Here is a 26704-nt window from a genome sequence, read left to right as displayed (position 1 = left end):
ATGTTACTAATTATTTTGAGATTGATTTCTGACATTGTAATACTAATTAAGGCCTTATTTTTAGATTCATGAATTCAAGGCCTTAAAGACTTTTTTAGGATCCCCGGGAAACCTGTTGGTCATATAACAAACAGACCAGCGAAGCCGAAGTTAAGACGTTCCATTTCTCTTTTTCTGTAATGTTGTTTGACACTGCACAACTGTCCGTAAGGATAATAATGCTGCCTGGTTTATTCAGCGGTCTCTCACAATACTGGAGCAATTTCGAAAATTGTCTCTATTAGTCCCTTGGGCAGAAAAACACGGGAAAATAGGTTCCAAAATACTGAAGTTTCTCTTTAACCGAAGAGAAAAAATGACCTCAGTGCCCTCCTACACACAAACCTTCAGATGTGTACCTCTTGGACAAAACCACTCACATATTTTGGTTTTTGTGCATCAGCCTGCTGGACATGATTTGTATATTTGTGAGGGAAATCATGAGATTCTGGATTATGCTCTAACATATTTCAGAGGCATTGGTGGGTACTTTGTCAAAGCACACAGAATCCTCATGTGTTATACTGTATGAAAAAAGAGCTACAGAATAAGAGTGCACACATATAGCAACACTATGAATTATACATCAAAAACCTGCAGAGATACTCATATCCTCACCGCAATATTATATATGGCTATAGTGTCTTTCTTTAAGACAACATTTCATCCTAAGCAGACACTGTTTGGGCTGATTTGTGATGCTGAGATAGTTTCACTGATGTGATGCCAGCTCTAGAGGCACTCAGCTGAAGGTTAAATAAGCAGATGACTCTTCACTTCAGTTTCATCCTGCAAGAGGTGTGAAAAAGGGGCAGCGTCATCACAACAAATCCTCATTTGATGATCTAATTTATGACGTCCGCGATCAGAGAAAGTGACAAAGCAGACACCAGTATAAATCAGTGTGTTTATTTTGTGTCTTAATAATTTAAGAGTGTTGAACAGTGGAATTTGGTGCTCCTCTGACGGACAGCGTTCAATGCTGCACCACCACGACCCTACAGTATCTGCTGAATTGATCTAACGCCTGCTTCGCTCTCCGTCTTTGGACATACAGATAAACTAACAGATTATAACGATCCAGGTCTGCCTCCACCGCCCTGTTCGATCCATCCACCGGGAGGCAACAGTCTAAGGCACACGTAGCTTAAAAAGTAGAGGCAACATTCCTGAGTGGCCTTTTGCACAGAAATTAGCAGCTCACATCAGTCTTACATCAGTCTCTATGGAGACCGCAGCCTCTACAAGCCTAATGCACTATCAGCAAACACAAAGGCCGACTAGGTATAAGATCCGTACTCCAACATTGAATCTAGGCTACACAGATCACAGACAGCTGTGCTCTGAAGCTGGTTATACTCTCATTATCCAGTCTGTGTACCAGTCCCAGAGGCGGCGACAGAGGTTAATCTGTTATAGTCCCTCCGTGACAGTCGCTCGCAATGAAGTGCGGCTGAAACGTTAAGTGTGTCTGTTCTGGTCCTGTTGCTGATTCAGGTTATGGTGCCGTAGATCCCTTTTGTTTCTCTTTGTAGACCCGCAGGATGGCCTCGCACACGAACTGGAACTGACACTGAAACACACAACATACAACAGCTGTTACACAACACAGCTGTTTTTGAAATTCAAGTACTGATTATAATCCAATATTTTTTTCTCTTTATGAAATTCCTTAAAGGGACCTATTATGCTTTTTGGGTTTTTCTCTTTTCTTCATATTTTTGTGTAGCAGTTTTGTGCTTGTAAAAGGTTTCCTAAGTAATAAAGCCCAAAGTCTAAGCCAAAGGGAGCGCTCTCTTCTCAAAAGGTACTGCTCCTAAGCTGCCTGAAACAGCTCGTTTGAGTTTCAGTGGTTACTTCTGTAACTTGGTGACATCACATGTAGCAAATAGAATAGAGTGCACATAGAGAGAGCCAGCTGACCAATCAGAGCAGACTTCTCGGGAGGCGGGACATGAGCTCAGATAGACTGTTTCAGACAGAGGTGCTGCAGCAATGGGCAGTATGAAAATACAAAATAGAAATCTACACAAAATACAAATATGATCCTGAAAATGAGAATAAGAGGGCCTCTTTGAAAAGGACAAACAAACAATGAAGTGTTGTCTGAGAAACCAAAATCCTGATTCAGTGCATTCCTCTCTGTCAGAGAGCTCCACTGTTCAAAAACGACTAAAACACACCCATGTGGCTGAAAATAGTCCTCAAAAATGCACGCTTTACTGCAGTTTGACTAACATTTTCTAACTAGAAATACTGCCATGCAGTTGTATGCCTCCACACAACAGTCAAGTTGGAGTTTCAAGGTGGACACCCAAGATTAGTGGCATGATTCAGTATCTGACCGATTGTTTTCGCCCCGTCTTTTCCTGAGTTATGACCAGGGGTTGATTGAAATTGTTTTTTCAGGGCCGATACCGCCACTGATTATAAGTAGTTAATGAGACCGATAACCGATATTTGGATTCGATATGCATTTACAATAAAAATAAAAATCCAAATCTAATAAAAATAAGGTCAAGTATACTTCAACAGGTTGTCTGAAGGAGCCGGGGATCGAATCGCTGACCTTCCAATTAGAAGACAACTCGTTCTACCTCTGAGCCACAGCCGCACCAAAATGTCAGAACTTCATTGTTATATCGTATATGACATTTGTGTAAAATTTGAGTGTATGAATTCTAGGGCCAAAAAAAATAAGTTTAGGAGGTCACCTTGACCTGTGACCAACAAAATCTAATTAGTTTATCATTGAGTCCAAGTGGATGCTTGTGCCAAATATGAGGAAATCCCTTAAAGGCACTCTCGAGATATTACGTTTACAAGAATGAGCTGCACAGATGTACGTAGATATGTACACACAACCCGAAAATATAATGCCTCCAGCCTTGGCTATCGGCTCAGAGCCCAAAGACAGCAGTAGTTTTTAGTTTTTTGATCCATTTTGTTCAGTAACATTTCAAAAGTTTACAAGAGCTGCATGATTAAATTAGTTTATTCCTGTTCAAGTTAGCGTACTTGCTCACACATAACGCGAGAGATTCAGATAATTTCATGTCAGGGGACCCTAGTTTTTCATACATACATCAATGATCTGTTAGCACTCGAGGAAAGGTCCGAGGATCACTGTAGTCAATGGGATTTGTTGTCTGGAAACCATAAATATATGCACAAAATTTCATTGCAAGTCACTGAATAACTGTTGAGATATGTCAGTGTGAACCAAAGTAGAGGACCAATCAACTAACTAACCACTGATGCAGTCATGCTGCTAGAATTGCTAAAAATAAACCTCCATCTGCTGAGGAAGATTGTGATCGAAAGCTCCAGAAAAGCTACTGATTGGACCTCATGGTGAGATTTGCAAAGTGTTTATTTGTGACCCATTTTTAGTGTTTGTAATGTGAGGAAGCTGGAAAGTATTGTTTGTTTCTCATGAGATTTGTTAACAATACGAAGACCATAGTGTAATGCCAGCTTTCAACGTATGGCTCCTTAGCATGAAGGTTTGTCCTCTGTGCGTGTTTTTTCCGTTAGTCAGGGACACAAACACGCAAGGGAAACCTGAGGAAGCCTTCCATCAGCACAAAAACATCAGAGTAAAAGCCTCAGGGACTGGATCTCCTTTCACAATAAGGGTGATCGTGGTAGCAGCACTGGCCCAGAAGCAGGCTTGTGACTGGAGCGCTGCCATATTCCCAGCACCACCTCCTTTCAAAGCCATGAGTAACACTTTCCTCTCCCTCGACAAATACTGCTGAGGTGCCACAGACCGCAGCTTCCAACCTCAGCCTGCCTGCTCCGGCCGTGAGTGTAAAACTGTGGCAGCCACGTCTCTGTGAACTAATGAAGGTTAAAGATGACAAGACCCCACAGATGTCAAAAACTGGGACATTGGCCTTTAAAAAGTTATTTTGGGCACACTGAAGTGAAGTCTCTTTCCCTAATGAAAATTCCTGAAGTTCTCAATATGGTATTTTTAGATCAACTCTCGACATTTGACTGATTTTTTTTAGTCCTCCAGAAGCTTAGACTCTATTAAATCAAATTTCTGACATTTCAATATAATTGCAGTGTGCCTAATGAAATATAGAAAATGTTTTTTTTTAAATTAATACATGCATTTAAACAGCCTGAATTTAGCCCAAAAAAGCACATTATGCTGGACAAAAATGTGAACATACATACATGTTCAAGGAATAAAAGTTTCTAAAACTGCGATTAGCTCCTAAAACCTTTTCACCAAAAACTTTCTACATGAGCTTAACTTGCTCTCTTCTGTACATTCATTGTTTTTAAATAGCACTGCTAAACAAATACTTATGTTTTCTGTAGGTATACGCCACCTTACGTCAAACGTTTTACCTGACAGACATTCTGGAAAAAATGAACTAAAAAAGATAAATAAAATACAAACAATTAGGCAAAAGCACTGCTGGAGACGTTGTGGGCACATGGATGTCAATCAGTCCCATACGTTTATATTTTTTAAAATTACAAACATTTTGGGCTAAGGTTATTTTGATTTTTGAGGGAATTTTAGGTTACAAGATACCAAGGGACCCATGGATTGTGTATCTGGGATTGATACCTGAGGATAGCATTCATAAAAAGGACATTTATATATTTAAAATCCTTATACCAGAATTTTAAAAAGGCCATTATTAGGAGCTGGCTGAAATGTGACACCCCATGTCCAGGACAGTGGATGGACATTGTAGAGGAACTATACTCTATGGAAAAAATGACCAAGGACTAAAGCAGGGGCAGACGTACAACACTAAAATGAATGGACAGACTATAAATAAGATTTGTAGCTCAGTAAGCTGGACTGAAATTAATGTATGAAAAGTTGTAAACTGAAAGCAGTGGCACCCCCCTTTTTATTTTGTTTTTGTATGTTTTGTTACCTGAAAAATGAATAAATATTAAGTTTAAAAAAAAACACTTAAAAAGGTGTAAATTTGTGTGTAAATGCTTCTGTGTACTTTGTGTCTTATATAGAGTTACAGTGAAGAGAGTTGACTTAATATTTGGTCAAAGTTTCAGATAAAGAGGTAAACCTATGTCAAAGTAATCCATCTCAGCAAAAGTAACTAAATTTTTCTGCTGTTCTGGATCGTTTCCACCAGTTTTTTCTGGCTACAGTATGAAATCATCGTGTTCTGGATTTCTATATATGGTCACCTGCTCCAAGCACACTACTGCAAGTAAATATATAACATAACCTACACTACTACATGACACTACATGCTAAAATCAACGAAATTTGTTCTTGTTGTTCATTTCTTCCAGATTTTGAATCGGATTCCTGCTGGAACATGTCCAGTTAAGTTCAGAAGCTTATATTTTTGATTGCTTACAGTAAAAAGTGCAGCTTTACTCCGTTACAGTCCCGGCTGCAATTTACTGTGCCAACAATTCTTAATAATAACTAGGCACCGGATGCCAAGATGGTGCTTATCAATTCCAATGGAGTTGCTCACCTGGTGCAAATGCCAAAATGTTTTTAGCTTCCTTGTTTACCTCCCCGGTATGCTGCCATCTGAATATGCCATGAATGTACTAAGAAAACTGAATACAGCAATGAACATAGGTCCCTGTTCATTCCTATGAGAGTTGCTCAGTGGTGCATGGAACCAAAATAATTCAGCTGCTGTGTATAAAATTATTTGGATAATGTGGGCATTATTGGCACTACTTCCAGACTGTGCAGCCAATAGAGCAAGCATAATACAGACTGCCGACGGCCGAACACGGCTGAGTGCGGCCAAGTGGCTAACTTCCACCAGCTGAATGGCTAACTTCCAGTTTGGCACTCAGCTAACTTGAATGGGGATAAAAAATGTAATCTTGCAGTTTTTCTAGACTGAAAATGTTTTCTGACCGAACAGATCAAATCCTGGTAGCAAAATGGGTCATTTTGTAATGGTTGTGATGCTCAAAAAATATATCCCCTGATATATTTTTTGAGCCATGTAAGTCAATGGGAAAAAGTCATTTTGTGCCGCAGAGCATCACATGACGGTGTAATAACACTGTTTGGCTGTTACAAAGATTTGCTCCAAAGCCCACGGCTCTTTTCATTCCTATGAAAGCTGCTCAGAAGCACCTGAAGCAAAATAACAACAAAAAAAGCTCTTTCTCCAGAATATGAAGGTTCCCAGATCTTCAGCATTACCGGGCCCATTACAGCGGCCAAGCACGGCCAAGTGTGCCCGAGTGGGTCACTTCTGCCGGCGGAGCAACTGACCTCCGATTTAGCGTTTCGCTAGATTGGTGGTCTAAAACATGTTAATCTTGCGGCTCCTTTAGACTTTCCAAATATTATTAAACTGGATGGCTTAAATCTAGGTGGTGAAACGAGTTGTTTTGTGGGGATTTTGACACTCACAAAAAATTATCTTTTCTATTGTCTTTCTGGGCTAGTGCGCATCATGTGATGTACCCGGACAGTAATTCCACTTTTGGCCACTATGCAAAATTTGCACCAAAGCCTGGCGCACTTCCTGGCGGCCTAGCAGAGACACTGACATACCCAAGACCCGGAAATTCTGACCAATCTGAGCAGACTGGGCTTTTTTGGGATGGGGGCTTTCAGAAACAGGTGCTAAAACTGAGTGTTTCAGATAGAGGGTGAATACAGGTGCTACAGTACAGACATTATGAGGGAAATAAAGTGTTTTTTGACCATTAAAGCATGTAAACATGTTCTAGTGGAAACCTTAAATACACACATTACATGTAGAAGACAAATCAATCAACTGCACTTCATGATAATTCAAAACTAAAAACATAATGCAATAAATAAAAATAAAACATTTTTTAATAAGTGAAAAAACAATTACTATGGCATAAATAACTGTTTTGTTTCTCTGTACCGTGGTTTGAACCATCATGGCTCGCTGATCTCTCACTGTTTTGACAATGTCCAGTGGGAACACCGGCCGACCCTTTTCCAGCAGAGTCAGGGCCGTTTCCATGGTGATCAGAACACCTGTCCGTCCAATCCCAGCGCTGTAATTCAAAACAAACACAGCATTTACTGCGTGGTAGAGGCGGGTACAGCACATGCCGGCAGTGTTCAATTAGAGCCTAGCCTCTGTGTGTGTGTGTGCATGTGTGTGTGTGTGTGTGTGTGTGTGTGTGTGTTACCTGCAGTGTACCATTAGTGGCTCTTCACCTCTCCTCCTCTCCCTGACCGAGCTGATGAACAGCAGGAAGTCTGAAGGGTCATCGGGTACGCCATGGTCGGGCCACGCAACATACTGCAGGTGTGTGACTGCACGTTCTTCACCCAGCTAAAACACACACACACGAAAAACAAAACAATAGAAGCAGAGAGATTTTAAGTATTTTATGACCTGTATTTATAATGATATGAACATATAAACTTTGGGAAAAAAGTCGCCCACATGCGATTACAGCCCTACAGGCTCAAACTCTGCCAAGATTCAACATGTGAGAAAACACATGGCTGTCAAGGGGAAAAAAAGAGTAAGTGAGGCAAACAAAACTGCACGTGACCATTAAGTGACACTGAGAAGAGAGGGACACAGGAAGATGAAAACAGAAAGACAGGCGGGGAGGAGAAAAGCTGAGTTTAGAGTTTATAATGGTCATGTGGCCTGTGACTCCATGCAGGGATTAACTCGCTCCGCCAGAGGAACAGATGGGCCCACACAGCAGTATCTGTGTGTATGCATGTGTGTGCCTTCATACTTCATGCCTCCCTGAACATTACCTGTTCATTTACCTGTGTGCCGATGGAAGTCAATGTGGAAAACAACTAATTTAATCGGATTATTTACCTAAAAGTGGTAAAGCTTGATCAGATAAACATTACAGAATGACATGCACGCCAACACAACATTAAAGGTATAGTTCGAATTTTTTAAAGTGGGGTTGTATGATATTTAAACTTGGTCAGTGTATTATTTACAGTGGATGTTGTTTGGCATGAACCCCATTTGGAGAAGCAGGCTGGAGTACCGCCATGGAAGCTATGTGATGCACTGCTGTGGAAGGTGTCAGCAAAACGTAACTAAAAAAATCAGTTTTAATGTATAGAGAGCCCCAGTAATGACATTTTTCTGTGGACTGATGCAAAAGTTAGCTTTGCCCTGGTTACCTCGTAAAAAAGCCTATGGGATTTTTTCATTGGATTTTGGATTAGAGCAGAAACAAGCATTTATGATACTTACACGTTTTGGTCAGCAAGATAATCTTCACAAATGTCACTTTGGGGATTTTTAAGGCCTGAGTGCAATCGCCAGATGTAAAAATCTAACATTAGTCTATGAATGAACTACAATGCTGTTGTCGGGGTCGCCATCACAACGGGGCTTTATACCACAAGTTTGCATGATGACACTCTGTAGTCTCATTTAGCTACTTGTTTGCAACAGCCTTCTTTAAGACACATGGAAGCCTTAAAGCTCATGAGTGGGGTATTTACTGAAGTTCAGGGTTCCCGCATATTTTCATGGACAAAATTTCATAGTTTTCAATGACTTTTTAAGGACCCATGATAAAATATTTCTTGCCCTACTTGCACAACTTTTTAAAAACATATTAGATTCAAACCCTATTCAAACGTAACATACCTGGAGGGAGAGACAGAGTGTGGGGAGAGATGTACGTAATTGTTAGCAAAACCGTCACACATTGACGCATCAGATTAGATAAGGGCTACAGCAACAGCTTCAGGAAATAAATTTGCTGTTATGTTACATTACATGGAGGGTTATTCACAAAAAATTACTGTGATGATTTTATTACAAACAAAAAATCATGACTTTTTCAAAACCAAAAACCCATTCAAAAAGACTTATGAATTGAGAAGAGGGAGTAGTAAGTGCTGAAATGTTAACTCATTTCTGGGTTTTAGGACTCATTCCTGGGGCACTCTATACACTAACTGTGGATAAGTACCTCATACAACCACACTAAAAAAAAAAAGTCAATGCTATCCCTTAAATACACACTAACACACATGCCCACCCACGCAAACCTACAGACCAAGCCAGCCACATGGAGGTGACTGTATGTTGGCTGCAGATAATGTTGCTGCCTGTGGTGACCTCTGTTATGTGACATATGGCACAAATGTGGTACATGTCACAACAAACATGCAAACAGAAAAGCTCTATTTTATGGTTCGCTCTGGTTTCATATTCCGGAAAATATAAAAAGAGGTGTGAATCAATAAAAAAAAAATTTTAAATGCAGATAAAAAGTTGATCTGAAGTTCAAAACAAAACATACTGAATGTCCTGTAATGTTGAGATGAGGCAAAGCAGCCCATTTTCACATCTGAGAAACTTAAAAAAGAAATTTTGTACTTTAAAAATGACCTAAAAGTCCAGTGTGTAAGATTTAGGGGTATATATTGACAGAAATGTAAATAAAATAAATGCTAATTCAATTACCAAAATAGTTGCAAATTAATTTTCTGTTGGTCAACTAGTGGACTCATGATTGCAGCTACTTGCTACTGTACCTGTGTGTGTGTCAGAGTGAACTGCCGTGTCACATAGGCCAGGTTACACTCCTCAGAGTGACACTTCACCCGCATGTGCCCGAAATCCTTCACTTCCGGCGGATGCGGCCAGTACTGGTGGCATTTGGTCTGCAAGTGAGTGACATCACAGACAAATTACATTACATGTGACATGAGTCATCACTCAGGATACATTTTATAGTGCTGCTGCTGCTGCTGCTGCTGTTACATCAGCTGCGCTCTGCTCTCATGAAATCAAACTCGTATTCAACAGTGCGGTGTGTTCCACCCAGCTGCCTGAGGTACAAAAGCAATTCATCAGGAGCATGTGTGCCGATTGTCAAATTTTACGTGTGTGTGTGTGATTGTCAAGTGGAGAGAAACTCGGGGCACTTGAGGAACATCAGGAAAATGATCAATTAATGAAAGCATCTGGTTACCAAGCAACAGCCGAGACAGAGACATCTTCATTCAACGAGACCTTGATATGTCGCTGCCTCAGTCTCTGTGTCTCAAATATTTCTCTCATCAGCATCCTGCTCACACTTCACATGTAGCTATTCTCCACACTGTGAAACCCTGCAATTACTCACAACTGTGCTAATTTATTACTTTTGTGTGCAAACATGGGCGCTGAACCTCATAATTACAGTAATCATGTGCCAATAAAGCCCGAAACTGCATGCACAGTAATAATGTGCTGCAGTAATCACTGTGTTAATACATTGCTGATATTGAGCTGTGTATTTTCAAGTCCCTTTACGTTTACTCATTTTCTTTCCTGTGTAAACAGTATTAAAGTATAAACATAAGGTTGAGGGCTGGATCGATGTTTTTTTGGATCGACATTTATTGTAAGACTTTAACAGGATAAGTTAAAAAGCTGTTGGGCATCTTGGACTGAACATATATCCTCATTAAGATCAGACTTCTCTTTATCTAGGAAGATACATTTATAACATCACTTCTCAGTTTACGTTGAGCTACTCAAGTTTTAACTGTTCATAGTTTATTTGTAATTCTATTGTTTCTTTTCTTTAAGAGTACATGTATGCAGCCACACCTTCTTTAAAATCATTAGTTATAGATTTTATTAATTTATTTAGTTTTTGATTACTTTTTCTGATTTGCTGTTTTTTAAGGTGTTTTTTCTTTCTTTTTTTCTTCTCTTCAGAAAAAAATACTATTGGGTTCACTGTTGCCTGTATGAATGATTTTATATATACTTCTAATTCATTTTTTATTTTATTTTTTCTCTTTCCCACTTTGATGTTAAAAAATGGAAAAAGAAAATGATGAAGGTATGTTGTGTTGTATGATGTGCACCAATTTTGAATCCAATAAAAAAAATAATTTAAAAAAGTAAAAACACATGTATACCCGTCCCCTCTCTGTCAGAGTTGTTAGCATGATGACGGTGTGTGTCTGTTGCTCCCAAACAGTCTGCCAAAAGTGAGTGCATGTCTGTGGCAATGGACCCTGTGCCGCAACATATCGTAAACATACACCGGACACTGGGGGCGCCACCTACAACACAGACAAATAAAACACACAGAGGTACACACAACATGCAGAAAATGAGTTCACATTGAAGGTCCAGTGTGTAGGGCAGCCCTACACTGAGGGAACCCTAACTGGGAGTTCACGCTTGATATGTGGGAAAAGTTTCAACTAGTTGCAATCTGCAATCATCACTGCTAGATTCCACTAAATCCTACACACTGCTTCTTTAAATGTCAGACAGAGACAAGACAGTCATTTTTTTGTACCGTGATGTGGCTGGCGTTGATGTAGTCCTCCGGCCCCTGGAGCACCACTCTGGTGGCATCATCTGAAAGGAGAGCAGGACAGCAGCGTGTGAGGGTCATAACAGAGCTGTCGACGCACCGCAGGCTAAACCAATTAAATTTCATGAGGTGTTACAGCGGTGAGCTCCAGATCAAGGTTAGGAGGGTAGCACAGAGCTGTGGGCGGCACCAGGTAGAGAGGAGACGAGCAGCAGAGCACAGACACGCAGACAGTCAGAATAAGCAGCACTTACAGGGTAAAACATCCTTATATCGATTCTTGTCCGTGTTTTCAGGGAGCCGCGCACAGTTTAGTGACAGACCAGGCTTCCTTCTGTATAGATTCTAGAAATAAAAAGCAAATGAACACACGCTTATAAATACAAAATAAACATACAGGGTTGTATGCCTCCACACACCAGTCTAGTTGCATTTAGAGTTTACATCCATGTCTGTGAAAACATGGACGCTTCACAGTTGAGTTGAGTTATGGCCAACAACATATTGTATGAGGTCACTTTAACCTTGACCTTTGACCTTCAACCACAAGATTCTATTCAGTTCATTCTTGAGTTGCAAGTGGATGTTTGTCCCAAATTTGACGAATCTCCCTAAAAGTAATCTTTAGATGTTGCATTCACAAATGACACGACCTTAACTTTTGAACACCACAGTCTAATCAGCCCATTGCTGAGTCCAAGTGGACGTTTGGGTCAAATTTGAATTAATTCCTGCAAGGTGTTCTTGAGATATCATGCTCACAAGAATGAGACAAATGCAGGGTCACTGTTACTTTTGACCTTTGAACACCAAAATCTATCAGCTCATTCTTGAGTCGAACATTTGTGCCAAATTTTAGGACATTCCCTCAAGGTGTTCTTGAGATACTGCATTCACAAAATTGAGACAGATGAGATCACTGTGACCTTGAACTTTGACCTGTGACCACCAAAATCTTATTGGCATGTTTGAGTCTAAGTGGCCGTTTCTGTTAAATTTGAAGAAATTCCCTCAAGGCATTCTTAAGATATCAATTTCGCAAAAATGGGCCAGATGTTTGTACGTACAAGCCGAAACGTAATGCCTCCAGCAACAGAGGTCGCTGATGCGGAGGCAAACCAAAAACCTCAGATTCAAAGCCAATGATGGCATCTTTGTTTCAGACTATCAGGAGTCAGAGTGAAGATTAGGCCCTGCATCTGTACCCAAAAACAGCACTTAAAGACTCATTATGATCCAAAATAACTGAGGTGGACAAACTAAGTCCTGCTTAACGTTAACTTATAAACACTCGTTCACTGTTTAGCTCCCACCTGCATTTTAAATACCTCAAAGTGAAAACAGAGTGTTCCAGACTGTATTGATCTCTCCAGCTGACTCATTGACTCCTCCAGTGTCGTGACCCGCTCCGACTGGCCAGGTGACAGCTTGTCTCCCTGTGATTGGCCAGTGAGTGTGAGGGCGGGAGGCAACTGCAGCAGGGGTGCCACCCTGCCAGGACCTGGAATCCAAGGAGGGTTCAAGACTGTGATGAATATTCATAGAAGCATGACAGACACTTTGCACACTAGGCTCAAGTGCTGCCTCAGCAGTTTTGCATCTCTGCTAACACACGCGTATACACAAACACACAGACAGACACACACACACACATACATACACACACACACACACACACACACACACACTCAGACACACCTCTACGTCTGATGAGCAGGGCCAGTTCTCTGGAGTGTGACTCTCTGCTGGCTCGTATGAACATGACAACCTGATCATGTGTGTGTTCGGAAATGTCTCGACCGTTGATGAGCACCACCAGGTCTCCCTCCAGGAGTTTGGGCTCACAGCGACCTGCCTAAAAACAACACAGCGTCACTGAACACCTGAAATCTTCACATCATACATCAGTCTGTATTTCAGACTTGGGCTTATTGTTGGTTTATATTAATTTTTCTTTTTGTTTGTTTTTCTTTAATGTTTTTTTTTTTTGGCATTTGGAGAGGAATCTACCTCTGTGGATAATTTCACTTCCGGTAATTACCTCCTGAATGTCTAAATCCAAAATAAGGTGAGCACGCATTAAGTTATTAGAGAACATAGGTGAGCAAATATTAGCAGGCCAAATGCAGCAAACAGCATAGAAGACACCCTGATTTTCTATGTGAAACTATTTATTTAGTATTTTTACAGGTACGTTTACGGCTCGTTTTTTTTTTAACATCTATTCGGCAGTACATATTGTGTTAAAATTTCATCATAAAACTGTTTTGACTCCACCTGGAGAAACACAAAACACAGGCACATCCCGGTCTGCTCTTACCGGAGAGTCAGGTTTAACGTGGGATATGGCCAGAGGCATCTTCTGATCCACCCCACCCTGGGAGGAGTTGGGAAATTAAATGGAGCAAGAATAGAGGAGCAACAACACAGACACAGTGTGTGTAAATAAAGTTTTAAAACATTTAACGTTGCCTTGTGTGGTGAGGGTAAGAGAGAGACCCACTTTAACATTGAAGCCAAACTTGCCGTCATGATCAGGGGCGATACATATCAGCATCAAGTCACCGTCGCCCAGTGCGTCCTGCACACACACAAATACTCACAATCAGCAAACAAATGCACACACTCAGGTGGATATACAGTATTACAGCTATTTAGAGTTGATGAAGATGAGATAACGGACCTTGCTGTAGCTTGGTGAGCTACTGTCACCGTCCTCTTCGCCTATACTGTCATCAATTTGTGACAAAGCCTCGTCTGTCCCCCGGTTGTAAGAGCCAGAGAGGCTGAAAGAGATGAAATTAAAAGATTTTTCACACTGATCTGTAGATGACTTTCACATATGATAACAACATAATTCTAATTACTCATATCCTAATATATTCTTTATATATTTATGGTTAATGAAAATGCTTTGATAAACTGTGTTAGGGCTGGGGGAAATATTTAACCACAGCTCTTTCAATTCAAAAACTGCTCTTTATCCTACTGCGATATTGATATAAAAATGATCAAACTTTCAGCACTAACATACGTCGTGCCACCAAAGCTGAACTGACAGAGAGAGAGAGAGAGAGAAAGGTAGACAGGCAAACATTTCTGCTGTAACTGATACTAACTTATGTGGTGAACTGTCTCCCTCACTGTCCTTGCTGCTGCTCACAGACGCTCTGTATGTGTAAAAGACGTCTTCCCCTTCTGACATGTCTTTCAGGTCGTTTGTCAGTTCAACTGAGGATGGGCGAGGTTTACGGATGCCGTGGCGAACTCGAGGACTTCGCCTGCCAGAGACACAAACCAGCAGTAAGGTGTAAGAGCCATTTAGGCACATATTTATATTTGAGTGATTTTCTGGTATTATGTAAGTTTATACAACAGCTTATATATATGTACAGCGTATATCCTTTTTGACAAGTTAAAAGTCTCACTGAGATTAAAACTCTCTACTTTACGCTGCCAAGAGGGTAGCATAAACATCTTTTTTAACATTTTGTTAATTTGGTTTCACTTCTTAGCAACAGTCATGCAGTTATCCTTAATTAAGTATTTTTACAGAGTGAACCATTTTTCCTTTTTCTTAAACTTCTTAGACAACAAAACATAAAAAGACAAATACAGCTGTCACAACCACAAATGAGCAAACACAACATCCTGTTAATATACAACACAAAAAACTGTTATAATATATGGACATTTACAATTTTCTACACTGATTTCTGTAAAAATCTGAGTAGCAATCACACTGACAAAAGGTGCTACTTTCACAATCCTTTAAAAATGACATAAATCCCCCCACAGTAATCAGCTCGGACAATTTCAGGTCTGTACATTATTCCACGAGGAATGGGCAGCATTTAAAACGTTTTTTTGTCTGGTTCTGTTTGAAACATTTGATTTTAACACTTGTTTATACACAGATAAGAAGGATCTAGCCCTACGGAGAGATTTACACAAACAGACCAACCATTGTGAAAGTCTGTGCACGTACACAGATGAGATGAGTAGAGTAAAGAGTAAAGAGTAAAGTAGTGGACTATGCTAAGGTTATGTTTATATTGACTATTATTTCTGTGTTAGAGTTAGAACTTATTTACAACAGATATGGTGCTGTGAGGCTGTTTAGTGTGTATGGCAAAAAGAGATTTGTGGCGCCTGAAAGATGATGTAAAGTTTGTGTGTGTTTAGACTGCAATACATTTTAATGTGTTGTGCATTGCTATAGCATGTAATAATGTGCCATATCTGAGAGCATTTAAGAATAATAAATCAAGTTGCAAATGAAGCAGATAACTTTGTAAGTCAGACAGACATAAACCTCAAGTCAAGGTTTTCCTGTGTCATGTGACCATTGAAAATTAGTCATAATTAGGATATCTTGCAGACTAAGTGGCCTGGCATGTTAAAATGTTCACTATAAAATCTAGTTATGTATGTGGTTATATTCAGACAAAGAAAAGAGATGTTGGATGTTTTGTTATAGTTGTAGTTGATCGAGCAGGTCTTACCAGTTTGGGGTGTTTGGTGGTGATCTAGAGGGCAGACTCTTGGTCTCAAGGTACTCTGATGAAATCGACCTCTGCAGGACTGGGTTCCACACCATCCCTCCCACCACACGCTGGCATACTGGACCGCTGCATGTTAGAAAGGAAGGGAAGGAATATTTGCAGTATTTGTGACAAGAAAGTACATGCGAAAACCAAGCAGCAACTTTCGGAGCTTAAAACCAATACAGAAGTGCCAAAAGCTGCAGTTCCTCAAATGGCCACTCAAAAATGGAGTAAATCCCCTTAGACCTCCATGTTACCTTTAATTAAAGTTAGACATTATTAAGTGTGTGGCCGCTTTGAGTGACAGGCTGTCTGCAAGAAGTTAACACAGTCTGTGAGTCAGACCCAACCCGTGCTCATACACAGCTCCACCCTCTCCAAAAAACAAAGAAGCAACTGCCAAAAGGCTTCAAAATTAGGGATTGGGATTGTTAATTTTTAATGATATTCATACCATTATCGAGACTCCTTCAAAATCTGAGTCTTTATCGATACCACTGACGATACTTTTCCATTATTTGGTAGAAAGACGGGGCGACAAGACGTTTTTAACAAAATTGGTTTTGCTTTTATTACTTAACAAGTGACTGTTTCTTTTATATTGCTGGGAAAACAAATCTGTCACCCAAAAAACGGTATTAATCAAGTTTCTCACTAAAAACTAACAAAAAGTTTATTTTCTTGATTTGAACACATCCTGATGATGTTTCATTTACCTTTGCCTAATAGTCATTTTACTGAGCCGACCTTGAACACATCACAATGAAACCTTATGAAAGCTCGTTTATGTAGCTAACTAGCTAACTCATCCTGCTGATTTCAACTCGGATTTCAACATTTGATTACTATTTTTAAATGACGGTTCTTGCTTCAAAGTTTGGGCGTGCTTACCACTGCCGTTTTGAGTGGATGATGATGAAGACAGTGCAGCAGCAGCTGTTGAAAGAGTTTTTTCAACTGGACGACAGTAGATTTTTCTGCATTAAGGTTTAATTTGATGTACAATCGATGTATCCCAGTGATTGGATTTAAAAGACATGACTCAACTCAAGATGTTACGTTATAGGACCCACGGGACTCGACAGCAGAATCAATAAGCTCAAACATTTTTGATTTTTCAGGTTTTGAAAAAAGTGGAACCGGGTCCTCAATGGAACTGGGTTTTGATCTCCATTCCTATTCAAAATGTCAGTCTACAAACCGATGGGTGACATTACAATCGCTACCTTAGCAGCTATAGGCTCACCTCTCAGATTTACTGTTGCTGAGGCCCAGGTGCTGTGTTATCAGCTTTCTGTAGGACTGAACTGAACTGTTGTTGTGTTTGGGGCTCCTTGCAGTCCGGTTAGAGCTGAAGAAGGAGTGATGATCCACACAGGACCTCCACAGGTTCTTACAGGTCTTGGGACAGGGCAGAACCAGAGACACTTCACAATCCTGGGTCTCCCCCTGCAACATATAGAGATTAAATATTTTATAATGTTTTATGATGTTAGAGTTCTTTGCGATTTAAATATTCAAGGTCACATCTCTAACTTCACCTGCTTGGCTTGCTTTTGATACTGGCAAAAAAAAGCAACTCTTCTTATATTTTTTATGAATGATTTATGACTTGTCACACGTATAAACACACAGAGAATACCAGCCGAAAGAGTGGAAATGAAAACTCAATCAATGCTGTATTCATGTCTATGTAGACAACGTAGTAGACAAGCTAGAGACTCAATAATCTCTCGTCTCGTGCACTGTGATGCATGACGTTGCAGCACACAGTTAATGAGTACCACTCTTCGCTGCATATTAAACTCATTTCTTCCAATGATGGGGGGGAGGAAGCAAATACTGCAAACCAAGTTGCCTTAGTATTAGCATTATTACAGTGAACCATAGCTGTAAATGCATCATGCTAACCAAGTTTGCAGCTAACGTTATGGTCCAAATACGATCACTTCTGTCTCCAAAAATCCAAGGTGAAGCCAAATTAAAGCCTTAAAATAGGAGTCTACAAACCAATGGGTGACATCATGGTGGCTATGTCTATTATTTTTTACAGTCTATGCTTTCAACAGCCAAGCGCATGGAGCAGTTAAAAGCACCGATTTGTCTGGAGCAGATCTTTAAATTATTAAGAACAAATAGAGAAGGACTCACATGTTTACGTTTCAGATGTATAAAAAAACGTTTCCTCTTGAATGAAATCTTGATGATGTTCCCCCTACATGTGAAGAATGCAGTTGGTTGAAAAAAAAGAGAAGAAAATGTATGAACAAGACATGTAATTAATTAGCATCATCATCACTCACCAGGGGAAGAAACTGGAGCAAATCATATTACAGAATATTGCAACACCGCTGGAGGCCAAACCCACCATCAGAGGGGCATCGTGTGTGTCCTGAGAGACAGAATAATGAGGGAGTGACAAATGTTTCACACATGGGAGAAACTTAAAGGACGCAGAGGAAGTTAAAGTGGAACATGAGTCTTAACATGAAATGTTTAAGCGACTCTACCATGGCAGCATACAGCTCCACTCCATACAACTCCAGTGTTCGTGCTGTGTTGAGGTAACACAGCTCTGCCTCACTCTGCTTTAGCCCTCTGGGAACACACACACACACACGGAGAGAGAGAGAGAAAATTACATACAACACCAGGAACCATCTGCACAGCAAACTTGTTTGTCGGTTGCAGGCCCACAGGAAAGCCGCTCAGCCTTGAGTCCAGTTTTTCCCAGTGGCCACTGGTGGTATTACAGCAAAAAATCCCACCGACCACCATTATAAAAGAGATGTCTGCTAAACAGTTGACAGATACCTCAAACTGCTAAGAAGTACAATAAGGACTCTTTCTATTTTCAATTTTTGTTCCATGGAGGTTTTATATTTGTGAAGCCTTTCTTTAGCTGAGAAAAACTATTTAAAAATCTGTGAGGTCATCACAATGTAAAGTCTACAGGTCCTGACACACCAAGCTGACAGTCAGCGATCAGTGACCATCTGTGGCCTTACTTAATCCAGTGTGTCCTGCATCATTGCCACTAGTTAGCCCTTGTTTACTTTTTTCAGCAGACTCAGCATGTTGAGAATGATACATGTTGCATGTTGACTGGCGCACAAGAAGAGAAAGAGAAGTGATAAGATCAAACAAAGGACTTACGTTAATCAAGAGGGAGTAAGATTATGAGGTGAGATCATTTCTTAGCCATTGAGCTCTTAAGCATTAAAAGTACATGACTGCTTGTGTTATTGTTCACTCGTGCATAGTAAATATAATTTGTTCTTTCAACATCGGGTTGTTTTGTTGTGCTAACTGGCTAATTAGCAACTTGAATCCGTCCTGTCAGTCTTCTGGTTTCGTTATTTGAATAGCAAATACAGACTACTGCCATCCGCTGGTATGGAGATTTATTTCCTGGCTGTTGGCTGTCTTTATGGTGTGATCAGGTGCAACTTTCTGGCTGATAAAAAGGCGTCATGAAGTATTGCAACAGTCAGCCTTCCTCGCCACTAATTTTTTGATGTCGGTTCAGTGTGTCTGGGCCATGGATGTATAAAGAGAACTGGATAAAGCTTTGGAGACAAGACCCCGTTATTCAATATGGAAGCTGCTTAGTGGTGCATGAAGCCAAGAAGCTTGTGCATCATTTGGCCCATAAAGCAAGCAAACTCGAGACTTCTGCAGACCATGCCAGCTGCTTCCAGTTTAGCGCTCTGCTAACTTGAAAGGGGACAACATTTTTTTTCTCTTTCAGAGTTTTCAAATGCTATTAGACCGAATGAATTAAATCCTGATAGTGAAATGATTCATTTCACAGGGGTCACGGCATCACCTGATGGACTCAGGAGTTGTTATTGCACTCTTCAGCCACTACGAAAAAGCCCAGGGCACATCCTGGGGCCCTGGTTTGGACCATAGACTGTATATAAAGATGCACAAGATGACAGTTTCCCCTAGTGTAGCTAAAGTAGAGTCAGGCTGCAGTATAGGTCATAATGCCCACCCCTCCATGTTAGTGAGTGGGACATAGGCCAAACTAAAAACTCAAAGTATACCCCAAATACATTTTTCCCAAAGATGGTTTCTGTCACTGAAGGTAGTTCCCATCACCCTGATGTTTATTCAAGCAAGTTTTGGCAATTTGTAATGGCAAGTTTGGTTTTAATGAGTTATAAAATTCTACAAAAAGGGGATTTTTCTGCCATGTTTGACAGCTATGACAGCCAATCCATGCGCTCCTATTCAATAAAGCTGCTTGTGATTGGTCGGATAAGTATTTTGCCGGGAACTCCCCCACAGCAGATATCACTGCTGGGTAGGCTTCAGCTCCAAATGACTTCACCAGCACAAGATGCCAGTGCCTGTACCGTGGATATTTTAGCCTCACTTAAGCACTGCAGGGGTAAGCAGTCTATGGTGTGGGCCTGATGAGCTGAGTAGGAATTTGTTTTTTGGCGTGTGCATCAGGCTAGCAATTCCACTGGACTGAATAGGTGCCATTGGAGTCCAGTATATAGTTATTATTAGACATCTATAGCTGCTGTCAACCAGATGTAATAAAGTGTCTGAATTACTTGTGCTGTGGATGCAGATCCTCCACTTTGGACAGGAAGTCTTCATCCTGCTCTGGAATGAAGTGGCACTTGGAGAGGTAACCAGGAAGTCGAGAAGGACAGTGATCCCCCATCTCCGCTGCAGGAGATATAAGTAGACACTTAGCACCCACACATTCACACAGTGACATCTGGCTACTGTCAGAGAGCTTATTGAGAGCATCCTCAACAGGACTAATTACTCAGTCTGTTATTATTAAGTCATTAATCATTTGTTTTCCCTAGGAAGAGATGGGACTCACACTGCATGGCGTAAGAGGCCAACACTACAGCTGCACTCAGCGGGCACTGCAACCTGCAATCATACACCATGATTACACATTGTAGCAGCTAAACACAAACTGCGCACAGGGGGATGTGGTGGCGGAGTCTGCGTGCTACTAACCGTCCTTCTCTAATGTCACTCCTGATCTGGAGGAAGTACAGGTGCCTGCAGAGACGAGACAAGAGGAACTTTATCAACCCACGCCTTCATTTCTTTCCATAATCCCGGCGAAAAGGATCTTTCTGAGTCACACAACTTCTCCAGATCAATATCTGGTGATATATGATGGCTACAAAAACACACTAACAGTGAGGCGCATATACTAACCTTGTCTGCTCATGCTGCAGAGAATTAGGATCAGAGATGAAGAATCGCACTCTGAAGTTCAGATAAAAGGGAGATACAAGACCTGCAGAGAAATGGCATATAGTCACCTTAATCCTCTTCTCTCCTACGCTCTCTTTCTATAAATGTATTGAAATATATTGTAAAACAAAAACGCATTTGTCCAGAGAAGTAATACTAAGTAAAGACAGTGATTACTCTGCAGACAGATACCTTTAATCTGCTTCTTCAAGGGTTTCTCAGGCTCCAACCATCTCTGAGAGAAAGAAATTCATTAAGTATAATGGCTAACTGGGGCTAAAAAAAACATTTATGTAAGCATACCCTGTGGTTATCGTCGCCTAAACAGCAATCAGCGAGTGCAATACATTACAATCCCAGCCCCGAGTGTGAGGCAGATGAACAGTGAGCTCACAGGAGAGTGTGTGTTGGCTGTGATTGAGGCGATGGCTGTGCTGGATTCTCTGATCTGCAGACTGAAGAGCTGCCTTTCCTGCAGGCCCAGGTGGTTGCACACTGTGTCCAACAGAACCACGCCTTCATCCTGCTTCTGAAAGATGGAAACAACAGACAAACATTAATATCAGCCAAAACTTTGAGTGACATTTACTGCATGCTTATTTGTACATGTGAATATACAGTGCCATATGTTGCAGCAGGGCTTAAAGAGGTATTTCACTGCTGCATGATCTTTTCACAAAACTCTCTGCAGAAGAATGACACAAATACTTTTGAAATAGGTGCTACATGAAAAGGGAAAACAACAAAAAAGGGTTGTGGCATTCCCTTTTGCTCAAGAGTTAGAAAACCTACCACGACCAGAATGCACTGAGCCAAACCAGAACAATAAACGCCACCACTTGTGGGTGATGGACTGCAAGTTGCCTGTCCGAAAATAATATGGTGACCAGCTGGTAACAAATAAAAATGTGAATATAAAATATGCCTAATGGAAACATGTCAATTTCAAAAAAAAATTGTATGCTAGTCTGAGGTGGTATTTCAGGCGATTAAAAAAAAAAGCCACATTTCGCAAAACTACAATGAAACCCTTTTTTGCTTTTACAGGTCACATAATGCTATGGCTATGCGCTTGTCTGAAAGAACTCTTCAAGAGTTGAGTGCATCTTCTGAAAGTTTTGAATCCACAATTCCTCCGTGAAATCATGAACTATCATCCCCCAGAAATCCCTCATATGTGGCCGTTCCCATATATGAGGGGCTTATCTTTCCATTATCGCTCGCATAACTCGCCTGTGTCGCCCTCGATTGGAAATAATGACGGCAAATGTGGTGGCTGCAATGGAAATAAACCTGCTAATGTTTTGAACATCCATCACCATGTTTCTTGGAATGTTATCATAAGAGTTGCAGAACATCGCGAGAAAAGTTGCATAACATCACTCAATGGAAACGCAGTCATCTCGCAATTGAGTTTTATCTACATTTTTAAAAAATATTGCTTAATTTTGCGCAAATCTGTAATGGAAACCCACCTTTCATAGTTTGTGACAAAATGAGGAACGATCTGCATGACGGTAGTGTAGGATTGCAACGGCTTGAGATTTTCGTGCTACAATAGCTTCAGCAATAAAAACATGATTCTTATTTCCAGAGGATTATAAACTAAAGAAAACATAGCTATGAATATTATATGCCACTTCTGTCAATGGATCCTATATGCTGTTCCTTTAAATATCAAAAATGGGACAAAAACTATTAATTATGCAAAGATGCAGGTGAGAAGAAGACTTCCACCTGCACTACAACACTCTTTCGTTAAACTATTAATCACTCTGAGGAATAACCCGCATCTACACTTTCCCTACACTTCTTATTACCAGAAGCATGTTCACATAAGAGGAGCGAAATGTTTACGGTAAACTGCAGCGGCGAACAGTGAGTTCTTGCAGCAATCATTTTTTATGTATGTGGAAACAACATCAGAGCAATCTGAACGCGCCGAGCTTCCCTCAAAACACATGTTCTTCTTCAGTGAAAATCTGTTTAAAAAAACCCAAAACAATAAACCTCATCCAAACATGAGAAACACAGGAGCCATTAAAAAAGAGTAATGGAGAGTTTAATATTGGAAACAGACGCAGCGCTCTCCCACCCTTCACATAAAGGTGCTGCACAGCTGCTGTCCTAGAAAGCAATATTTGTGATTGCCTGTCTGCATGTGCACGCCTGTCAGTGTGTGTGCTGTCAGGCTGCGTACGACATGATATGCTGATCATGTAAAAGGCTCCCAAGTGTGACGAGCTGTACAAGCTGCAGGAGGTGAGCGTGTCCTTCAAGTCAAGGTCATGGTGTTAATAAGAGATGTGGATCGATGAGAATAGGAAAGAGTAGTCTGTCACTGTATCGCGCACTGACACGATGATCATTAGCAGAGCACAGAGACAGATAGGAGCAACATATGATCTCCATAATGGCAGACAGGAAAAAGTGTGTTTGTGTGTGTGTGTGTGTGTGTGTGTGTGGTACGCACGCTGACTCTGAAGGTCTCTATAGTGCCGTCCAGCAGCTGAACTAGGCAAAGCAGGTCCGGTTTTGGCATGTCTGTTACCACGGTAACTCTGCCTCCCTCTCAAGACAAACACCCTGCCCTCAGCTCGTCACTGAGTGGGGACCTGGAAACACACACGTAGACAAACACACTCACACAACCACCAAAACAGTGTCAGATGTTTCCAGGCTGTTGTCTTCCAATGAAAGCACCTCCCTCAGGATGACATTGTGTGGTGAGTAATATATGTGCTGGATGGAGCATCGGGCTGCAGTGAGTAATGCACCATGAATGCGAAGGAGTGACTGTGTGTGTGTGTGTGTGTGTGTGTGTGTTCGTGTAATTCTTTATTATTTGGCCTGGGTCTGAACATGTCCCTTCCCTCTCCCTGCTGCTCTCCCTCTGCGTCTCTCCGCCTTTCGCAGGCAGCTGAATGATAAGAATGTTAAACATTTTCAGAGTTGAACACACCCATCTACAATACAACTGATCTCAGACCAGCCGCTGGGAGCACACAGGAGAAACACAAACACACATGCACTACTTATGCATGCTCAAAGGCTTTGTGTCTGTGTGTGTGTGTGAGTGTGAGTGTGTGTGTGTGCATCTATATGCAAGTGTACGTACATGTGTCCTGTCTTGATTTTCCAGGTGAACGATTAATGGATCCAGGCCGGCCTGTCTCACACTGATTCTGAAAAGGACACACAGTGTTTGAGTTAATGTTTGAACACAGTGACACACTTTGAATGTATTAACACAGAGCTGGTCCCAATTTGGTGGCTTGTTTTCCATAATGACCCCTCTCACAGGCAGGCCTCTAATGGATTTACAAGTAAATGCTACATTTAAAACCTCAAGTGACGTCACTTTTCTTTTGCGGCTTTCAGATGCCTTCACAAGTATTTACAACTCTGAACTCTTGTTTTTGTTTTTTTTTAAACATGGGAAAAGGCAACATGCAACCTGGTAAGAAATGTTCCACAATTTGAAAAAAAAAGTAGATTTAGAAAAAAAAAATAAAAGATAGTGAAAATGCCTAGGGATTTTGTTATAGTCTTCGGAAAAACAGATATAATGATTATGTATTTAGAATTATGTTATATCACTTTTAATTTTTGAAGACTTTTTCAGGGTATTTCCTTTTTTTTAAACCTTTTTTTAAACAAATTTTTCTGGTAATTTTCTTCTCCTTTTAACCAATTTCTTGCTAAATTTTGGGTCATTTCTTCTTTCGTTGCCTTCTCGTGTTTTTGAAAGAAACCAGCCAATTTGCTCAGGTCTCAAAGGGCTAAGAAGCAGATTCATCATGATGTGCAGAGGTACTGTAAGACTTCACTGGTGATGCATCTTGCATTTATTTCTGATATGTTGAGGTGCCATGACAGCTACAGACGAGTAAATAATAATGATTTTATGATAGTTTTAGCATTTCTTTTCTGCAACAGCCTTGTGTTTTCAAGTGTAGTACGTAGGAACACCTAGCATAAAAAGCTAAACTGCATCACTAAACAGTACACATACCAATGAATAAACAGGGCCTCTCTCAGTGTTTGAGGTCCATATTTTTGTTGCCAGTTTGTCGATAATGAACCCTGCTGTGACCTCGCTGTACTTTGAACCACAGCGCCAACAAGGAACCTGCTGAAGTTTTTCTACAGCTACACCCAAAAGGAGGAACACTTCACTGGCAAACTTTCCTCCAACCGCCGCGCTCCTCGTAGCTACAACTTGGCGAAGAAGTGGCTCTTTTTTCTGGGAAGAGAAGGTTTAAAGACAAAATAAAGCCGTGTGTACCTCGGTGGTCCCGCTTCAGAGACGGGTCATGGTCCTCAAACAGTCCGCGGTGGAGACTTCGGGACGGGGCGCGTCGGAAGAGCCAGGTATAGTTAGGTAAATATCCGGGACAAGTTTCTCATCCCTGGCTGCGCTGACTCCGCGCGGCCCCGCCCCTTCACCGCGCGCGCCCCCGAGTGGGATGCGCGTTCCAGGAGGCGCGAGCGCAAAGCATAGGAAATAGAGTAGAGAGCAAAACAATCCAAAACAAACCCTCTTTTTCAGTTAACCCTTGTGCTGTTTCAACTTTCGGTACACACCACATGTCCTAAAGGTAAAACAAATGACCCGCCTTCACTAAAAGATTAAAATAAGCAGCTTGATTGAATTTTAAACTCCAAATGTTTTTGCATTAAGAAACAACCTGTCATTCATCACAAACTTTGTGAATATATAGGTTTAACCTCTTCACAATGCAGAAAGACTACATTTTATCAGTGGAGTCCACTCGTTTGTAATACAACACATCTGTCATAATTGTTTTCTTTATTACAGTAGAGATTTATTGTTATTGTTATTATTATTACTGCTAAAGGTATTGCATAGGTGTAAACATTTTTTAGCTAGATATATCACTTTTATAGCCTAAGAAAGTAGAAGACATTTGCAAAAAGAAGTTTTGAATGCATTTTTTATAGAGAAACAATAATAGTCTTTCGCACAGTGTACAATGAGGACAGTACAAAAGTTTGTGTAGATTGCAGACGTATTTGTGTGTGTATGTGTGTGTTTTTGTGGTATGAAAATTATTTTATAACTGATTTTATAACTGTCAAAAATGACCCCTAAGACAAGGTTTTTACCCTTTTGGTGTACAGCTTTCATGGAAATATGAACCAAGGCAATTTTCACTTTTTCTCATGTTGGGGTCATTGTAGGGAAAGTAATTGAATTTAATAATACATCCATGATTTTTTTTAACATGAAGATAAAGATTCCTTTAGAGAGAGAGAAAACATAGAAAGGTGCCAGTCTACCTCATGAATTCCTTTAGTTTGCTGTCTCCATCTACAGGACAGACGAAGTACTACTGCTGTCATTTGTGTTATGCATTGGAAATGTACTCACCACACAGCATGGGGAATATGATGCATTTGTTAAAGTATCTATTTTTTTTCAATATTTGAGATAAATCTGCAAAACTTTTCACCCAGCCAATAGGGGTGCTTGGGTTATTCTTGATGATGCAAAATCCTATTGGCTGTTATCACCTCCTCAGTTCATAATTAAAGTCTCATGTTTACTGTTGTGCCATCTTGAC

The 26704-nt window shown here is 40.7% G+C and overlaps 1 protein-coding gene across 1 annotated transcript; it reads right to left on the bottom strand.

Moving 5' to 3' along the window:
* Positions 1-932: 932 nt before the first annotated feature.
* On the bottom strand, positions 933-25557 carry ptpn3 (protein tyrosine phosphatase non-receptor type 3). The gene is made up of 27 exons (XM_042489817.1): positions 25405-25557; positions 24235-24301; positions 23590-23731; positions 21511-21645; positions 21309-21351; positions 21078-21159; positions 20871-20915; positions 20728-20780; positions 20447-20564; positions 18386-18473; positions 18179-18267; positions 18027-18090; positions 17122-17324; positions 15834-15959; positions 14448-14609; positions 14012-14114; positions 13832-13909; positions 13649-13705; positions 13027-13183; positions 12657-12829; positions 11583-11673; positions 11311-11372; positions 10922-11068; positions 9542-9670; positions 7195-7340; positions 6921-7056; positions 933-1612 (listed from the first exon to the last, which is right to left on the bottom strand). Exons 3-27 carry the CDS (start codon positions 23656-23658, stop codon positions 1538-1540), a joined length of 2631 nt encoding a protein of 876 aa, XP_042345751.1. The 5' UTR covers positions 23659-23731; positions 24235-24301; positions 25405-25557; the 3' UTR covers positions 933-1537.
* Between the last annotated feature and the right edge of the window lie 1147 nt (positions 25558-26704).

This window comes from Plectropomus leopardus, chromosome 7 (assembly GCF_008729295.1).
Source record: "Plectropomus leopardus isolate mb chromosome 7, YSFRI_Pleo_2.0, whole genome shotgun sequence".
Classification (NCBI taxonomy): Eukaryota; Metazoa; Chordata; class Actinopteri; order Perciformes; family Serranidae; genus Plectropomus; species Plectropomus leopardus.
The sequence above is the reverse complement of the archived record's forward strand: the minus strand, read 5'-3'. Positions and strand labels throughout refer to the sequence as shown.

What these genes read in the sequence shown, in the direction of transcription:
- ptpn3 (XM_042489817.1), bottom strand. Translation starts at nt 23,658, where the DNA reads ATGCCAAAACCGGACCTGCTTTGCCTAGTTCAGCTGCTGGACGGCACT. An exon ending in AGTTTGGCTTCAATGTTAAA is followed by an intron (nt 13,706 to 13,831) that starts GTGGGTCTCTCT and finishes AACTCCTCCCAG; the next exon opens with GGTGGGGTGGATCAGAAGAT. An exon ending in CCTGCTCATCAGACGTAGAG is followed by an intron (nt 12,830 to 13,026) that starts GTGTGTCTGAGT and finishes CTTGGATTCCAG; the next exon opens with GTCCTGGCAGGGTGGCACCC.